Source organism: Schistocerca nitens, chromosome 12 (genome assembly GCF_023898315.1).
Source record: "Schistocerca nitens isolate TAMUIC-IGC-003100 chromosome 12, iqSchNite1.1, whole genome shotgun sequence".
Lineage (NCBI taxonomy): Eukaryota > Metazoa > Arthropoda > Insecta > Orthoptera > Acrididae > Schistocerca > Schistocerca nitens.
In genome coordinates, this window is record NC_064625.1 from 25271819 (window position 1) to 25291339 (window position 19521).

Below are 19521 nucleotides of genomic sequence, written 5' to 3' on the forward strand. Positions count from 1 at the left end.
CAGCCCTTTATTTACTCAAATTAAATTACCTGTGCATAGACATCTAACTCCACATACCTCCACAAACCCACCAACAAACTGTTGGATCCCTAATATGTAGAGTCAGTGATGTATTTTGTTCCAAAGACAGACAAATAAGCTATTAAGCAGCTGATCATAGGAGTTTTGCTTACGTGTAAATAGTGTCTGCAAAGTGTGTTGGCAGTAAAGTTAATTGTAAAGAAGTAATAAATTAAGGTGTCATGGGTGATGTGGCAGTTTTACTGCATGGACAGCTGAAATTTATTAGGGTTATAACTTTGCTTCCACCATTTTGCAATAGATGGCAATAGCGGAAAATGATGGTGCAGGTGGTAAGTCGTAAGTGCCATACAATAACACCATCAAAATATTGGTCAGTTTTTGATTGAATCATAAAGTTATTCTTGATTGAATACATCAACTTACGAGCCCACTTCTCATCATTTGCGGGAAGTTTTAATTTTCAATGCTGCAAGAATGGATATTTTGACATTAAAAATTTGTATGACATGGGAAGAGAGAAGGTTCTTGAAACTACTGAAACAGATGGAAACCATCACAGGAGATCATTATCAAATGGAATTGATGTGTTTGAGCTGAGCTCTGAACAGCCACAGTATATCGTTAGATGTGAGAGGGTGATTTTGCAGCATGACAGTACTCGACCCCATGTTGCAAAACCCATAAAAACATACTTGCAGACATTGAAATAGGAAGTCATACCCCACCTGCTTTGTTCCCCAGACATTGCTACCTCTGACTACCACTTTTTTCAATCAATGACACACGACTTGGCTGACCAGCGCTTCAGGTCATACGAACAAATGCAAAATTGGATTGATTTGTTGATTTCCTCAAAAGACAGCCAGTTCTTCAGCTGCAGGATTCATATGCTGCCCAAAACATGGGAGAAAGTAGTGGCCACTGTTGACCAATCCTTTGAATTTTAATTTTTTTTGTAAGTTTTACACAACAAAGCATCGAACTTTGAGAAAAATCTCAAATACTGTATGAATTAAGTCCGGGTATTTTGTGCACCATCGCTTACAATTTCTAACTGTAATACTTGTCTTATTGTGTTAAACTTTTAACTTTAATTTGAAACAGCATTTTAAATTTGGTAAATAATTATGGGAAATATTGAAAATTGAATTTTTTTTTGCCCCTACACAATAACTGGTAACAAGTTCTGGGTTAGCATTTTAGTAATATAGATAGTGTTGCCAACTGTGAGAAGTATTTTGAGATGTCTATGGTCAAACATTATACAGGGATAGTCAAAAAGGACTTTACAGCTTTGGAATGATAAAGAAATTTATTGAGAGAACTTGCAGAATTGGTAGATGCATCATTTTGTAGCAACCAACCTCAAGTTTCACATAAAATTGTCAGGTGTCATTTTGGTTAGATGTAACTACCATTTGTGATGTAGCTAACATGCAACATGCCACATGCCACCCCACACTCATTGCAGCAAATTGGGCATAAGTTGTGCGACATCAGAGTAGATTTGATTTTTCAAGTCGTCAGAATGTTTGGTCGATAATGAAACTCGAGTGTTAGAAATAGAGTGGTGTCAAGTGTGGGGAGTGAGGTGGGAGTGCAGTTGGCCTGTCATAGCCAGTCCACACCTGGGAATTTGATTACTGAGGAAATCTCAAACATTCATGAGGAAATGAGTTTGTGAAGTGTCTGACATCTTCACTGATCTGTGGAATTAAAAAGTTTTCAAGCATATCCAGATACACAGTACCAGTGACACGCAGGGAAACTGTCGATTTATTGTGTCGCAATGAACAGCCCATCTCAACAAAGCTCTTATGCCCAACCCTGACCCCTTGCCACAAGGATATGATCCTTGTGGAAGACCTATCCAATCCACCAACTCGTCACTACATATTCCAGTCCTGACACAGACGTATCCTACCCCCATCAGACACTGGGCCATCTGAGAAAGCAGCCGTGTCATACGCCAGCTCTGCTGCAATCATTGGGCAGCTTTTTATACTGGTTTGACTACCAGCCAGCTGTCCACCAGCACGAACACCCACTGCCAAACTGTGGCCGAGAGCAAAGTAGACCACCGTGCAGCTGAACATAACACGCTGGATTTCAGTGGCCACTTCCACTACCTGAGCCATCCAGATTATCCCTTGCCCACCAGCTTTTTTGAACTGTGCAGATAGTAACTATCCTTACAGCACATTCTCTTATCTCGGAAGTTATCCCAGCCTCAGCCAGTTGTTGATGTGGTCTTCAGTCCTGAGACTGGTTTGATGCAGCTCTCCATGCTACTCTATCCTGTGCAAGCCTCTTCATCTCCCAGTACCTACTGCAGCCTACATCCTTCTGAATCTGCTTAATGTATTCATCTCTTGCTCTCCCTCTACGATTTTTACCCTCCACGCTGCCCTACAATGCTAAATTTGTGATCCCTTGATGGCTCAGGACATGTCCTACCAACCAATCCCCTCTTCTAGTCAAGTTGTGCCACAAACTTCTCTTTGCCCCAATCCTATTCAATACCTCCTCATTAGTTATGTGACCTACCCACGTAATCTTCAACTTTCTTCTGTAGCACCACATTTCAAAGGCTTCTATTCTCTTCTTGTCCAAACTATTTATTGTCCATGTTTCACTTCCACACATGGCTACACTCCATACAAATACTTTCAGAAACGGCTTCCTAACACTTAAATCTATACTCGATGTTAACAAATTCCTCTTCTTCAGAAACGCTTTCCTTGCCATTGCCAGTCTACATTTTATATCCTCTCTACTTCGACCATCAACAGTTATTTTGCTCCGCAAATAGCAAAACTCCTTTACTACTTTAAGTGTCTCATTTCCTAATCTAATTCCCTCAGCATCACCCGACTTAATTCGACTACATTCCATTATCCTCGTTTTACCTTTGTTGATGTTCATCTTATATCCTCCCTTCAAGACACCATCCATTCTGTTCAACTGCTCATCCAAGTCCTTTGCTGTCTCTGACCGAATTAGAATGTCATCGGCGAACCTCAAAGTTTTTATTTCTTCTCCATGGATTTTAATACCTACTCCGAACTTTTCTTTCGTTTCCTTTACTGCTTGCTCAATATACACATTGAATAGCATCGGGGAGAGGCTACAACCCTGTCTCACTCCCTTCCCAACCACTGCTTCCCTTTCATGCCCCTCGAGTCTTATAACTGCCATCTGGTTTCTGTACAAATTGTAAATAGCCTTTTGCTCCCTGTATTTTACCCCTGCCACGTTCAGAATTTGAAAGAGAGTATTCCAGTCAACATTGTCAAATGCTAGAAATGTAGGTTTGCCTTTCCTTAATCTAGCTTTTAAGATAAGTTGGTTGTTGGTTGTTTTTGGGGAAGAAGACCAGACAGCGAGGTCATCGGTCTCATCGGATTAGGGAAGGACGGGGAAGGAAGTCTGCCGTGCCCTTTGAAAGGAACCATCCTGGCTCTAAGATAAGTTGTAGGGTCAATATTGCCTCACGCATTCCAACATTTCTACGGAATCCAAACTGATCTTCCCCGAGGTTGGCTTCTACCAGTTTTTCCATTCGTCTGTAAAGAATTTGCGTTAGTATTTTGCAGCTGTGACTTATTAAACTGATAGTTCAGTAATTTTCACATCTGTCAACACCTGCTTTCTTTGGGATTGGAATTATTATATTCTTCTTGAAGTCCGAGGGAATTTCGCCTGTCTCATACATCTTGCTCACCAGATGGTAGAGTTTTGTCAGGACTGGCTCTCCCAAGGCTGTCAGTAGTTCTAATGGAATGTTGTGTACTCCTGGGGCCTTGTTTCGACTTAGCCTGTGGTAACATATTGTCCCCCCACACCTTCACCCAGTAGTTTGGGGGTTGTTTAGGATATTTGGTGCAAAATTTATGCCGAAGAGTTACTGCAGAATTGGTTTCACAAAACCAAAATACACGGCAAGCACACTCCGCACTAGTGAAAGTATCCATTTTAACTGTGCACTAGGTTGGTGATCCTGGCTGTGGGAAGGATTATTGGTGCACTACGTCAAACAAACTTTAGGTTGTTCACTACTAAATGACACATCTACTGATTCTGTAAGTTACCACAATAAATTTCTGTATCACTTCCAAAATCGTTAAGTCCTTTTTGACTCACCCTGTTTGTGGTAAGTCACCGTTATCTCACTATCCGGTACTATGCCACGACAAATGGCCAACTGTCCATCTGTCGGCTGTCGGTCCGTCCCTCCCCACCCGGTTTCCACCAGAACAGCCTGACTGGCAGCCCTCTGTTTACTCACTGCAGAGAGCAACTGGAGCAGGTGGCAGCACTGGAGGAGACGGGAGCGGCTCCCGAGCGGCCGCTGCCAGCGGGCGGGCGGCTGGCCCCGCTGGGCACGGATGGCGGCCGGGACGCGGGCGGGGTGTCCGCACTGCTGACTGCGGAGGTGCGGCGACTGGAGGCGCACTGTGGCTCCCTGCAGGAGCAGCTGGAGGAGGCGCGCCTTCTGGTGAGTGCAGAGTGCGGACTCTGTCGTGGGGTATCCTCCACCCATTTTGCACCTGTTGTCAGGTAAACTAGTCCTACTTGTTACAGAATAAGCCTCGGTAACTCCACAGTTTTGGTGGATCGCCACCTGGAAGTACTGTTGAAGAACTTATCTTTAAAATGTATAGCCATAACCTTCTTTTTAAGTTCATAACTGGAAGCTTACCAATCTTCAGTCCCATTTCTAAGGTCCTGTCACAGATGATCAGATATCTCACAGTCTCTAATTATATTTACTGAGAGGTAGTTAGTATGGACACATGCAGATCATAATTGTTCTTATTTCTTCATAAGTACAGTATAGATAAAGTGAACAAACAGGGGGTACCCAAACAAAAAAACTGGAATAACGTTGCCATGGGTGGAGCTTGTGCTGTACGCATTTCTGCTGCAAGGAGTGTATAGCACAACTCATTGTCAGTTCAGTGCCACCTGTGTTGTCGACCTGGCTTTTTCTGTTCATCTGCAGTGCTTGTTTTTGCTAGCGCTGTTTTGTTCTTGTTTCATTTTTTAAGATGGCAATATTAAATGAACAACGTGCAGCTGTGAAATTTTGTTTTCTTCTCGGTAAAAATGCTGCTGAAACTGTTCTAGTAAAAATCCTGCTGAAACTGTTCTAGTAAAAATCCTGCTGAAACTGTTCTAATGTTGAAAACAGCTTACCAAGATGGCACTATAGGAAAAACTCAAGTGTACAAGTGATTTGCTCAATATAAAGATGGTGACGTGTTAATTGATGACAAACCTCATTCTGGACATAAATAAACTGCCCGAATCAACAAAAAGTTTGCCTCCTGGTCAGACCGTCAATCAGACCTTTTATTTGGAAGTGTTAAGAAGATAGAGCAACAGTGTTCATCAAAAAAGACCCAATTTGTGGCAGATAGGAGATTGGGTCTCCCACCACGACAACACACCTGCACACACAGCCATCTCTGTCAGACAGTTTTTGCCTGAAAATGGCACGGTTCAGCTGCCCCACACAATGTATTTGGACTGACCTGGCTCCATGTGACTTTCTCTTATTTTCTCACATGAAAAGGGGCGTAAAAGGACACCAATTTGGAAAAAAAGGGTGAATCCGTCAGTCATTTCTAAAGATTACTACAAAAAATGTTTCGAACAGTGGAAGCATCGATGGGACAAATGTATTGGTTGTAAGGGAGAGTATTTTGAAGGGGGTAAGGTTGTTTTGTAAATAATTTGAAAATATATAGCTTTTAAAAAATAATTCTGGTATTTTTTGGGTTCGCCCTTGTATGTTGTGTCACATTCATTTACATAGAAAAAGTCTCAGCACTGTTATTAGTCACAAATATTTTTCAAATGACCCAAAACATATATTCTGCAATGTAGGAAAAGATAGACTGCTACCTGCACATTAATGTGCAGACAGGAACATTTAAAAGATACTTACACGTGAGCTTTTTGGCCACAGCCTTAGTCAGAAAAAGAAAGAGAAACACACACCATTCATTCACGAAAGCAAGCACATCTCACGGCCAACTTGATCACTTCAAACCAGAATGCAACCGTCACATGGCACAGAAGCAGCAATCTGGAAGGGGCGGGGAAGGAGAAGGAAAAGGAATAGCAGTGAACGGGTGGGGGGGGGGGGGGGGGGTGAGGATCTAGAAAGCCAACAGAAACAGCATCAGGAGATTGTGGGACAGAGAGGTGAGGAAAAAAGGGAGCAAAAAGGAGAGGAGCAGGGAAAGATGGATGGGTGTGTCAGCAGATGGCAGCAAACAAAGTTGGAGAATGAGAATGGGGAAGGGGTGATAAGACAGGGGGGGTTGAAACTGTTAGATGAAGGGTGTGGGGACAATATTCTACCATAGGTTGAGGCAGGGATAATTTTGGGACTGGAGAATGTGTTGTAAGGATAACTGCCATCTGCGCAGTTAAGAAAAGCTGGTGGTGGAGGGGACGATCTGAATGGCTCGGGTAGTGAAGCAGCCATCGAAATCGAGCAAGTTATGTTCGTCAGCACATTGAGCCGCGCCGTGGTCTACTTTGCTCTCGGCCACTGTTTGGCAGTGGGTGTTTGTTCTGGTGGACAGCTGGTTGGTAGTCATACCAATATAAAAGCTGTGCAATGATTGCAGCAGAGCTGACTTATGACATTGCTGCTTCTGCAGGTGGTGCAGCCTCTGATAGGATAGGATAAGCCTGTAACAGGACGAGAATAGGAATTGCTGGATCAGTGGATTGGACAGGTCCCGATCTTGGGTCTTCCTAAGGGATATAACGCTTGTGGCAAGGGGTTGGGAGTGGCAGTGGCACAAGGATGGAGCCCCAAACACTCCGCCAAACAGCACTCCTCCCCCCCCCCCCCCCCACTTGCACACTTCTATCTCTGCCCCTTCCCCACTACTTCCAGATCACTCCTTCCATTCCACACGATAGTTGCATTCTGACCCGAGCTGCCAGAGTCGACAGTCCTGTGCGCGTGAGGTATGCTTGCTTGTGTGAATGAATGGTGTGTTTATCTCTCTCTTTTTCTGCTGAATGCTGTGGCTAAAAGGTAATGTGTAAGTGTCTTTTAACTGAGCCTGTCTGCAACTTAATGTGCCATTTTTATGATGAGTAGCAATCTATCTTTTCCTACATTGTTGGTATTCCAACCTGGAGTTTCCACTGTTTGGAAACACACATTCTGATTGTCTATTATTCATTACTATAAAATATGTTCTCTCAGCTCAGTTCACACGAACAGAAATGTAACTGAAAAAATTCCCAAGGCTGGGCTAAAGAACAGCCGCAGACTAAAAGTGGAATGAACAGAATGAGTGAGAGCTCAGACTGGAGGAAGAGTTAAAACCTAAAGCAGACTGACTGAAAATGGAGTGAGTGTTGGTCCTATAGAGACTCGAATTAGGATATCACTTAACTTTGTTAATTTATAATAGTTAACAAATTCCAAAGGTCAGAAAGTTCATCTTTTATTGGCCATTGATTTTGTCAGTGTATTTTATTTGTATATTATTTCTTATGAGCAGTATCTATTAGGCTAAGCAGTACACATTTATGCCTATGCAGTGGAAATCCCAGATTTGTGACTATGGGATCCATCTTGTGTGTTAAAATTTAGTTATTGAAAATTTAGTAACTTCTAAATAGACACTCTCACTCCTCACTGGATTCAGAAAAATGTGGCTGTTAAAAGTATATCAACATATCCTAAAAAAATTATAGTCTTTTGCTATAATTGACACACAAAGTTTGGACCAGGCCAAATCTTTAAATAACTCTATCTTTTAAACTAATTAATGTAAACCCTTTACTGTAAATAGCTCTTTTTTATTTGGAAGTGGTCTTTCTTTCAGAATTTACCTATTAGCTCATATGCTTTTCCCTTCATCTAACTGTACAAAATTTTATAACTACAATAACTTTTGATTTCCATTGTTTCTGACAAAACTAGTTAGCTCATTGCAAATGAGACAACAAACTGAATGACCTGAATAACAAAGTTATGTGGGGAGAATTTGTTTCTACTGTTTTGATAATATGCATCCTACGTGCTTAACGTAGTAAATTTAACACTGGAATTTTGAAAAGAAAGTTAGTGAAAATTTTATATAGACCTTAATACGTGAAATAGGAGGGCATACACAGTAGCACGGTGCGTATCAACCTGCTTTGTTACAGTGAGAAAAGATGAAACTGCATTTCCAGCTGTGTGACTGGGTGTTGCAGTGGTTAGTCCACTGGACTCACCTTCGGGAGGACCTCTGTTCAAACTCGTGTCCGGCCATCCCGATTTAGGTTTTTCGTGATTTCCCTAAATCACTTCAGGTCAAATGCCAGGATGATCCCTCTGAAAGGGCACGGCCTACTTGCTTCCCCATCCATCCCTAATCCCACGGAACCGATGACCTCATTGTTTGGGACTACTCTACTGCGTGCCCTCACCATGTCTCAAGTATCAAATTAATCTTTTCCCCACAGGCGTGATATAACCTTGCCTTTACAGTTGCAGTTGACAGATTATTGGCAGAAGGCGATGGAACAACTCCACTTAAGTAAGAGTCCACTTCAGACTCAAGTATGTACATTTTCACCAACAGAAATCTGCTCCTGTTGGAACAGAAAAAAGGTGACTTTGTTTCCCTTAAAAAAAAAATCTCTGACAAAAAGTGGGGAACCAGCTACCACAGTCCTCATTCCACCTTCCTAACTGAAAGTTTTGGCGTACAAAAATATTTGCGCTCTTTTAACGTAGAACATTCTGAATGCTTTTAGCCAGTCTCTGTTTGTGGTTAAGCCCTCATAGACAACATCTCGCTGTCTATATATGTCTCTCTCCTTTGTCCCATTGAGTTACAGTACACTCCACTGCGACTGTGCCATCTCTCACTACTTACTCTGCCTCCTTTTGTCCTCTGTGTGGGCTCTAATCTCTCTGATTTTATCCTCACGGTCTCTTCACGAGATATACGTAGGCGGGAGCAATATACTGCTCGACTCCTCGGTGAAGGTACGTTCTCGAAACTTCAACAAAAGCCTGTACCGAGCTACTGTGCGTCTCTCCTGCAAAGTCTTCCACTGGAGTTTATCTATCATCTCCGTAACGCTTTCGTGATTACTAAATGATCCTGTAACGAAGTGCGCTGCTCTCCGTTGGATCTTCTCTATCTCTTCTATCAACCCTATCTGGTACGGATCCCACACCGGCGAGCAGTATTCAAGCAGTGGGCGAGCAAGTGTACTGTAACCTACTTCCTTTGTTTTCGGATTGCATTTCCTTAGGATTCTTCCAATGAATCTCAGTCAGGCACCTGCTTTACCGACAATTATTTTTATATGGTCATTCCATTTTAAATCACTCCTAATGCCTACTCCCAGGTAATTTATGGAATTATCTGCATCCAGTTTCTGACCTGCTATATTGTACCTAAATGATAAAGGATCTTTCTTTCTATGTATTCACAGCACATTACACTTGTTTACATTGAGATTCAGTTGTCATTCACTGCACCATGCATGAATTCATTGCAGATCCTCCTGCATTTCAGTACAATTTCCCATTGTTACAACCTCTCGATATACCACAGCATCATCCGCAAATAGCCTCAGTGAACTTCCGATGTTATCCACTAGGTCATTTATGTATATTGTGAATAGCAACGGTCCTATGACACTCTCCTGCGGCACACCTGAAATCACTCTTACTTCGGAAGACTTCGCTCCATTGAGAATGACATGCTGCATTCTGTTATCTAGGAACTCTTCAATCCAATCACACAATTGGTCTGATAGTCCATATGCTCTTACTTTGTTCATCAAACGACTGTGGGGAACTGTATCAAATGCCTTGCGGAAGTCAAGAAACAGGGCATCTACCTGGGAACCCGTGTCTATAGCCCTCTGAGTCTCGTGGACAAATAGCACAAGCTGGGTTTCACACGATCATCTTTTTTGAAACCCATGCTGATTACTACAGAGTAGATTTCTAGTCTCCAGAAAAGTCATTATACTCGAACATAATACGTGTTCCAAAATTCTACAACTGATCAACGTTAGAGATATAGGTCTATAGTTCCGCACATCTGTTCAACGTCCCTTCTTAAAAACGGGGATGACCTGTGCTCTTTTCCAATCCTTTGGAACACTACGCTCTTTTAGAGACCTATGGTACACCGCTGCAAGAAGGGGGGCAAGTTCCTTCGCGTACTCTGTGTAAAATCGAACTGGTATCCAATCAGGTCCAGCGGCGTTTCCTCTTTTGAGCGATTTTAATTGTTTCTATATCCCTCTGTCGTCTATTTCGATATCTACCATTTTGTCATCTGTGTAACAATCTAGAGAGGGAACTACAGTGCAGTCTTCCTCTGTGAAACAGCTTTGGAAAAAGACATTTAGTATAGCAGCCTTTAGTCTGTCATCCTCTGTTTCAGTACCACTTCGGTCACAGAGTGTCTGGACATTTTGTTTTGATCCACCTACCACTTTGACATAAAACCAAAATTTCTTAGGATTTTCTGCCAAGTCAGTACATAGAACTTTACTTTCGAATTCACTGAACACCTCTCATATAGCCCTCCTCACACTACATTTCACTTCGCGAAATTTTTGTTTGTCTGCAAGGCTTTGGCTATGTTTATGTTTGCTGTGAAGTTCCCTTTGCTTCCGCAGCAGTTTTCTAACTCGGTTGTTGTACCATGGTGGCTCTTTACCATCTCTTACGATCTTGCTTGGCATATACTCATCTAATGCATATTGTACGATGGTTTTGAACTTTGTCCACTGATCCTCAACACTATCTGTACTTGAGACAAAACTTTTGTCTTGCACCGTCAGGTACTTTGAAATCTGCTTTTTGTCACTTTTGCTAAACAGAAACATCTTCCTACCTTTTTTAATATTTCTATTTACGGCTGAAATCATCGATGCAGTAACCGCTTTGTGATCACTGATTCCCTTTTCTGCGTTCACTGTTTCAAATAGTTCAGGTCTGTTTGTCACCAGAAGGTCTAATATGTTATCGCCACGAGTCAGTTCTCTGTTTAACTGCTCAAGGTAGTTTTCAGATAATGCACTTAAAAAGATTTCACTGGATTCTTTGTCCCTGCCACCCGTTATAAACATTTGAGTCTCCCAGTCTACATCCGGCAAATTAAAATCTCCACCCAGAACTATAACATTGTCGGGAAATCTACTTGAAATATTTTACAAATTTTCCTTCAGGTGCTCTGGCACAACAGCTGCTGAGCCAGGGGGGCCTATAAAGACATCCAATTACCATGTTTTAGCCTGCCTTAACCGTGACCTTCACCCAAATTAACAAACACACACAGAGCCACTTTACCTCTCCCACCATCACTGTTCCCTCCTTCTTTCTCTCCCACTATCAATGTCTCCTCTCTCTTCCATCGTCACTGTCCCTCTTCTTCTCTCTTTCGGCACAGAAAACGGCAAGGTAAGGAAGCAGAATGAAGCAGCTGGCTCCTCACTTTTCTGTCAGAATCTCTGACGGGCATTTTTTCCACTCTCCCAAAGTGGTCCAACTACATCATCAGTTACAGTTGCAGTGAGCACAGGATTATCAATATTGGACCGTGGGTCAATGCAAATGTGTCACCTCGTCAAATGAATCACATTTTATAGGTAAGTGAGCACTGTATCAAAACTGGGGTGTTTTTCTTATTGTGGGTTGATTTTAAGTCATCGATGTATTGCGAGATTCCGAGTCTTGACTTGTTCCCTGTAACAACGGTTATCTTCTTTTCCTAATTTCCAGGTTACCATCTTGTTTTTTCTTGATGTTGTAGTTCTGCTATGCGGTGAATATATTTGACTGCTAACATCTTTTCTGATTGTAGAGGGGTGAGGGCTATAAGAGAGCTTCTACATTTAAACACTCACTACGAAATCACAAAACATGGTACCAGTTATTCTTCTGTATTCAAATAAGTTCTCAACTCACAACAACTGACAATTAATGAAGCTTTCTGGACACATGTTCATACAAGATGCTTCACTGCTTGATCAAAACCATAAGCATGGCACAGAGTCTGTATAAAAACATTCATTTTTATCTAGTGCTCTACATTTGTCACAAGGCTCCTTTCTTCTTTGGAGTCCACAGCACGCCCCATGCACAACAGCAAAGTGCAAGTGACCCCTCACTGGCCAGTCCAAATTACTCATTCGACGTCGCTTTCTGCGCTGTGCTCGTAATTTTCTTTCTCATATCTGCATCCAAATTCAAACAAACCGGGAACAGTAGTTGTTGTTTATGTTGCTACTAACTAAAGTTGCAAAATTTGCAATTTCACACACACACACACACACACACACACACACATCGTGCAGTGCATAGTTTTAGTACAAGGAAAGTGAGACATGTTGTTGCAATGCTTTATAGCAATGTGTACCACTACAGTGGCAGGCAAGTGATAGATAAGTTTTCTCCCCGTCACTCAGCCGTAGCCAAGCCAGCAGCACCTAATGTTGCTGTACAGAGCAAATAAAGAACTGCGAAGTAATTTACAGAGAAATTAAATATTTAAACAATGTTACAAGACTTTTCCAGATTATGTAAAACTATGAAAATGTTAAGTACCTACATCTACATCTACATCCATACTCTGCAAGCCACCTGACGGTGTGTGGCGGAGGGTACTTTGAGTACTTCTAGAGGTTCTCCCTTCTATTCCAGTCTCTCTCTTTTTTTTTAGTCTCAGAGTGATCCACTGATTAGTTGCCACAAAAATCCACATTTTACAAAATTTCAAAAGTGCATATTATTAAAGCTAGAAAGTTGTACTTTTGCAGTTGGGTTCAATTTTATATAAAAATATTCTGTACAGGTTTTCATAAAGGTGTCTCTATAACTTTTTGAATCATTAGGTAAATACTTATTTTTGTATCAATAACTGTAAAAACGAGTTAGATTAACTAACCTTCATAATGAATATACAAAGCTGAACTGGCATCACTATCTTAATTATATGTAATAATGGAGCTCTACAACTGCAAGATGATAATGTAATTTGGTCAAGACACAGAAGTTAGAAAAGAGACAATTTGGCAGTCACAATCTACCCTCAGTTCCACATGAAAAATTCTGTGAATTTACATTTAGGAGTTATCAAACTGAGATTTTTAAAGAACATAAACAGGGTACAGTTTTACATAGAGAAAAAATGGGAATTTGTCAATCTTCACCTGACACTTATGTAAATAATTTTGTAGTCAAAAAGGGAGCTGTTTGAGCACTTATGCAGGCATTGGAAGTGATCTATCTCCAGTTGTTCCGTTTGACATCTGCACCGAGACTATATAAAGACCGACCTGTCTTCACCTAAGAGGTTATTTGACTGTGTCTGCTGAGCCTCGGATGGTGTTAAAAATGACTGGCACAATTGTTTTTTCAATCAATTTAACTGTCATCCAGATTTAGTGCAAATGTGTGAAAAGAACTTTTGGGTCAATGATTTTGTGGAAAGCCTGTGTTTCATTTTAGATGTTTTGTTCTGTGTCCCACCCATTGCATTATAGAAAACCATGTGGTAAGTGGTGTACTTTATTCCCCATTTTTAAGGTGAGAAATTAACTGTACATAATTAATGGATGAAACAATAGTTAGTAATACTTGGAACTTCGAGCTGAAACCATTTCTGAAATGCGACAAGTGCTGATTGTGCACTTTAATTAAATAAACTGATTGATCAAATGACAGTAGACTTTTATTTATTGTCCTCAGAAGTATACACAGGGAGATAGAACATTTTATTTCAGTTTCGGCAAGCTGAGTTGTAGACTGAAGATTACGGTCAGCATGTTCTCCAACACTTTCCGGCTGTCTGCCCAAATTATTTTCAGCCTCTTGTAAAAGGCAGTGGTATTAAAAAAACACAAAGACATGTCAAACCGAACAACAAACCTAAAATTTTTACCTGCTGCCCCACAGTTTTTTTTTTTTTTTTTTTTTTTTTTACAGCATGACAGTGATTGTGTCCAGATATGCCACATTCCAAATGAACGGCTGCTTGAAACATGCACCGTGCCACAGACAATAACAGTGTGAGCATTCACTTGGGTTTCCATAGGACCTGTCACACCTCCACAGTCATTCACTACAATTACCATTGAAACAGTCTTAACTTGATTTATATATTAAATATCCTTTGAACAGAGTGATGTTTCTCTCTTCTTTTTGGAAGAAAAGGATGTACCATCCAGTCTGAGGTAAAACATGCAGTATAATACAGTCATATATAGTGTCGCTGTTTTTATTGGAAGATTGCAGGCTGCGATGTATCCAGGTATCAGTTTCAGGACAAGAAATGTAGAAATGGGAGAAACATCTCTTTCTCCAGAGAATATGTTGTAAGAACTTTTACACAAATGTACAAATGCTGGAACTTAAATAGTGGCAACTATTTATTTACAACCGATACAAAAGAGTTACATGTTGGCACCTGTTACTGTCGTCCAAAGTAGTCACCAGCTTTGTGTAGAACGTGTTGCCAGCAATGTGGAAGGCATAGCTGTGAGGAGGGGGCGTGAGTCGTGTTTGGGTAGCTCAGATGGTAGAGCACTTGCCCGCGAAAGGCAAAGGTCCCGAGTTCGAGTCTCGTCTGGCACACAGTTTTAATCTGCCAGGAAGTTTCATATCAGCGCACACTCTGCTGCAGAGTGAAAATCTCATTCTGGAGGCATAGCATACCATTAGCAGAGCGTCTTCTGTTGATGGTGCGAATGGAGTGGTCTACTGCCTTTCGAATCTCTGGAACAGTTCTGTAGCAAAGACCTCGATGACAATGTCATGCTGTACGACCTCTGGCACATTCAGTCTTGATCCAACTCCATTGTTCCTGTTTTGAAAACTCAGTGACACCGTTACATTAGACCAATCGCTCACAAGTGACTATGTTTCCTTCGATTGTGCGCACGCTGGTGACGTGGGACGGGCGAGTCCATTTGCTCGGAGGTAAGGTAGGTATGTCAACAACGCGTGCTATCAGTGACAATAGTAGATTCCGTTGCATAGTGTCTCCACAGCAGTGTTGCCATTATTTAAGTTGCAACCTACATATATACAGTGTTGTCAGACATACACACAATATGTGCACCCAGAATCACAGACGGGAAGAGACAGATAGTTGACGAACAAAAAATTTTATATTGGCTTAAAAAACATTAGAATACAAATATATGTTCATCTTTCTTTTTGTACATATCTTTTATATTGCATCTTCACCCTGCACAGTGTTACGATACTAAACCAAAATAAGGTATATCCCACAGATCAACTGCATGCCTTTTGTTTGATGGCTTGCCGTATGGTGATGACATCTTCCACCAGGAAACTGTTCATGTCACAAGACCAGAATAGTTGTGATACAGTATTGCGAGGAGTGTAATAGTGAACTCATGTTCATGTCTTGACTAGCAGATTCACTTGCTCCGCGTAACTATGCATTTTCATTTGGTCTGACATATCTCTGGAAACCTACCAAGGGCTTCTCAAATACACATCATGCATGATCAGTGCTGTATTGTTTTCTAAATTTTGACAGATATGCTGTTAAGTAGGTGGTCACAATATTTTAACCATATTTGAAGATGGTACTTAGTTTAAAATCATGCCTTGTGTCTTAAATGACATTCTCCATAAGGAGATCAATGCTTCATTTGTTAACACCAAATGAAAAACACTGGAGGAAAACAACTTCAAAATTTTAAAATGTAAACTTTCTTGGCTATAAATGTCACAGTTAATAATATGTTCTGGGCTATTATGCTGTGGTCGAACGAATTTCACATTTAAATCCAACATTTCATCCCCGTATACTGGCTACGTTTTCAAGAGGGATTGTAACTTCTTTGCATGTCCGATTCACACCCTGGCACGCTACTCACTGCAGCAGAATTCTGTTTACATGTGCTCCTGTTCAGTGGGGTGGTGTCACATGCTTAGAATACCTGGGTGCAATTGGTAATTGGTCGTTGTTGGTTGCCATCATCCACTGTTGCCATCACCCCCTGGTGGAAGACTGGTAACATATCTTCTTTAGCACTAGATGTGAAATTCCTGGGGTGTTTTAAAACCTCTGTGGCATCTCAGTATAGTCTTTCATGATATCTGCTTGTGGCACTCGAGTCCAATCAAAATGAATGTGGTGGTCTCACAGCTGCAAAGCATGTTCCACAACAGCTGATCTGCTGATCTCCCCCCTTCTGCAATTGCCCTTTTGATCTTCTAGTCATTTTTTGACCATTCTTTTTGTAGTGCCCTCATATACCTCCCCACAACTACATGGAATCTATAAATTCCTGCTTTCTCCAGTGGTTGGCACGGATTTGTAGATTACCGCGATGTTCTGTTTTTTCAAGATTTTTCCTATGCAGTCAGTAAATGTCCTTAATGAAAGGCAGGAAAACTTTCGATTTGAACAGTGCTTGTGCATCACTACGATTCCAATGGAACGGTCTTAACGCTCTTTTTACCTCGACGGACGAATAACCGTTCTTGAGCTATGCATTAGTGAAAATGTTTTAATTCTGTGTCGAGCAGCTCTGGTTTGCAGATGTTCCTTGCTGTCTCCGACAACGTTTCTATGATGCCTCACTTTTGTTGTGCATTGTTTGAATCCCAGTGTAGGTAATGGTCTGTGTGCATGGGTTTTTGGTAAACTGTGGCCTAAGCTAACACCTTCTTTCATGAAAACTAGCATATCAAGAAAATTTCTCACTGAGATGTTTGTCAAAGCACCCTAGTTTCTATCTGCCATGTATCCCTAAAATAAACATATCATCCACGTACCAGAACAAAATATTCGGTTTCTTGTTGACAGTTTCCAGGGCCTGCTCCTCGAATTTTTACTTAAAGAAATTTGCTATAACTCTGCTTAAGAGGCTCCCCTTAGCCACACCATCTGTCTTTCCCCATAGCCACACAATCTGTCTATTCATAGAAATTGTCATTTAATTTGAAATACATGGTTGTGAGGCAATATTTAAACATTTCTGCAATATTGGGAGAAAAAGTCTGGTTCAGCTGTCATGACGCCTCACTGAGCGGAGCCATAGTAAATAGTTGTACCACATCAACACTTAAAGTAGTAAAGGAGTTTTGTTATTTGGGGAGCAAAATAATTGATGATGGTCGAAGTAGAGAAGATATAAAATGTAGACTGGCAATGGCAAGAAGAGAAATTTGTTAAAATCGAGTATAGATTTAAGTGTCAGGAAGTCGTTTCTGAAAGTATTTGTATGGAGTGTAGCCATGTATGGAAGTGAAACATGGACGATAAATAGTTTGGACAAGAAGAAAATAGAAGCTTTCGAAATGTGGTGCTACAGAAGAATGCTGAAGATTTGATGGGTAGATCACATAATTAATGAGGAGGTATTGAACAGAATTGGGGAGAAGAGGAGTTTGTGGCACAACTTGACAAAAAGAAGGGACTGGTTGGTAGGACATGTTCTGAGGCATCAAGGGATTACAAATTTAGCATTGGAGGGCAGCGTGGAGGGTAAGAAGCGCAGAGGGAGACCAAGAGATCAATACACTAAGCAGATTCAGAAGGATGTAGGTTGCAGTAAGTACTGGGAGATGAAGAAACTTGCACAGGATAGAGTAGCATGGAGAGCTGCATCAAACCAGTCTCAGGACTGAAGATCACAACAACAATAACACATCAACACTAACTAATATGTCTTCTGGCTGGACCACTATGGTGTTTGATTTACTGATGAAATGTGCAGAATTCTTGGTATACACTATGCGGTCAAAAGTAGCAGGACACCCCCAAAAACATACTTTTTCATATTGGGTGCATTGTTCTGCCACCTACTGCCAGGTATTCCATATCAGTGACCTCAGTAGTCGTAAGGCATCGTGAGAGAGCAGAATGGGTTGCTCCGTGGAACTCACAGACTTCAAACGTGGCCAGGTGATTGGGTGTCACTTGTGTCATACATCCCGTACGCAATTTCCACACTCCTAAACATCCCTAGGTCCACTGTTTCCAATGTGATAGTGGAGTGGAAATGTGAAGGAACACGTACAGCACAAAAGCGTACAGGTTGACCTCGCCTGTTAACTGGCAAAGGCCGTCGACAGTTGAAGAGGGTCATAATGTGTAATAGGCAGACATCTATCTAGACCATCACACAGGAATTCCAAACTGCATCAGGATCCACTGCAAGTGCTATGACAGTTAGGCAAGAGGCGAGAAAACTTTGATTTCATGCTCGAGTGGCTGCTCATAAGCCACACATCTCGCCACCAGTAAATGCCAAATGACACCTTGCTTGGTGTAAGGAGCATAAACATTGGACGATTGAGTAGTGGAAAAACGTTGTGTGGAGTGAAGAATCATGGCACACGATGTGGCGATCCAATGGCAGGGTGTGGATATGGCGAATACCGGTGAACGTCATCTGCCTACATGTGTAGTGTCAACAGTAAAATTCGGAGGTGGTGGTGTTATGGTGTGGCCATGTTTTTCATGAAGGGGGCTTGCACCCATTGTTGTTTTGCATGGCACTATCACAGCACAGGCCTGCATTGATGTTTTAAGGACCTTGTTGCTTCACACTCTTGAAGAGCAATTCGGGGATGGCGATTGATCTTTCAAGACGATCGAGCACCTGTTCATAATGCATGGCCTGTAGTGGAGTGGTTACACGACAATAACATCCCTGTAATGGACTGGACTGCACAGAATCCTGACCTGAATCCTATAGAACACCTTTGGGATGTTTTGGAATGTCGATTTTGTGCCAGGCCTCACCAACCGACATCGATACCTCTTCCTCAGTGCAGCACTCCATGAAGAATGGGCTGCCATTCCCCAAGAAACTTTCCAGCACCTGATTGAACATATGCCTGTGAGAGTGGAAGCTGTTATCAAGGCTGAGGGTGAGCCAACACCATATTGAATTCCAGCATTACCGATGGAGAGCGCCACGTACTTGTAAGTCATTTTCAGCCAGGTTTCCGGATACTTTTGATCATGTAGTGTATGAAACCAACTGGCCCACATGTGGCCATAATAATAGTTTCAGGAACTTGATAATTGAATAGTGGACCAATCATAGCACTCACTATAGTCTTAGAGGAACATGGTCTTTGTGCACCTTTGGCAACCTGTAAAGTCTTGGTGGTAGCACTACTGAATTGAACAAACTTCAAAATTGTGTTGGAACAGTTTAAGAATGTCTGGATCTTTATGTGGTCATAGCTGAAATGAAACTACACTATTACAATCTAGAAATAAAGCTGTAGTTCAGGTAGTGGGATGATGAAAGTCAACAACTTGTGGTGTTTCAAGTTACCACATGGAAACACAGCCACATGTAACAATGTAGAATGTAGCATACACAATGTTAAAAAAAATTTTCCAGCCTGAAATAGAAATGTGTTGCAGCTATGTGCACAGTCTCTTGTTGCAACCAGTGCCAAATTATTTTAAAAGTGACTGGTTCCCCAGTGACCTG

General features: G+C 41.5%; 1 protein-coding gene across 4 annotated transcripts in view; it reads left to right on the forward strand.

Annotated features, from left to right (window-relative positions):
- The window catches only part of LOC126215363 (leucine zipper transcription factor-like protein 1), a 61252-nt gene that overhangs the window by 18315 nt on the left and 23416 nt on the right, over positions 1-19521 (forward strand). For all 4 annotated transcript variants that reach the window (XR_007542126.1, XR_007542128.1, XR_007542127.1 and 1 more), the window contains exon 4: positions 4318-4522. Coding sequence is in view for 1 of the 4 variants with exons in the window: in XM_049942054.1 (XP_049798011.1) it covers positions 4318-4522 (205 nt within the window). In the remaining 3 variants the exon portion in view is untranslated. The remainder of the gene's footprint in view (positions 1-4317; positions 4523-19521) is intronic.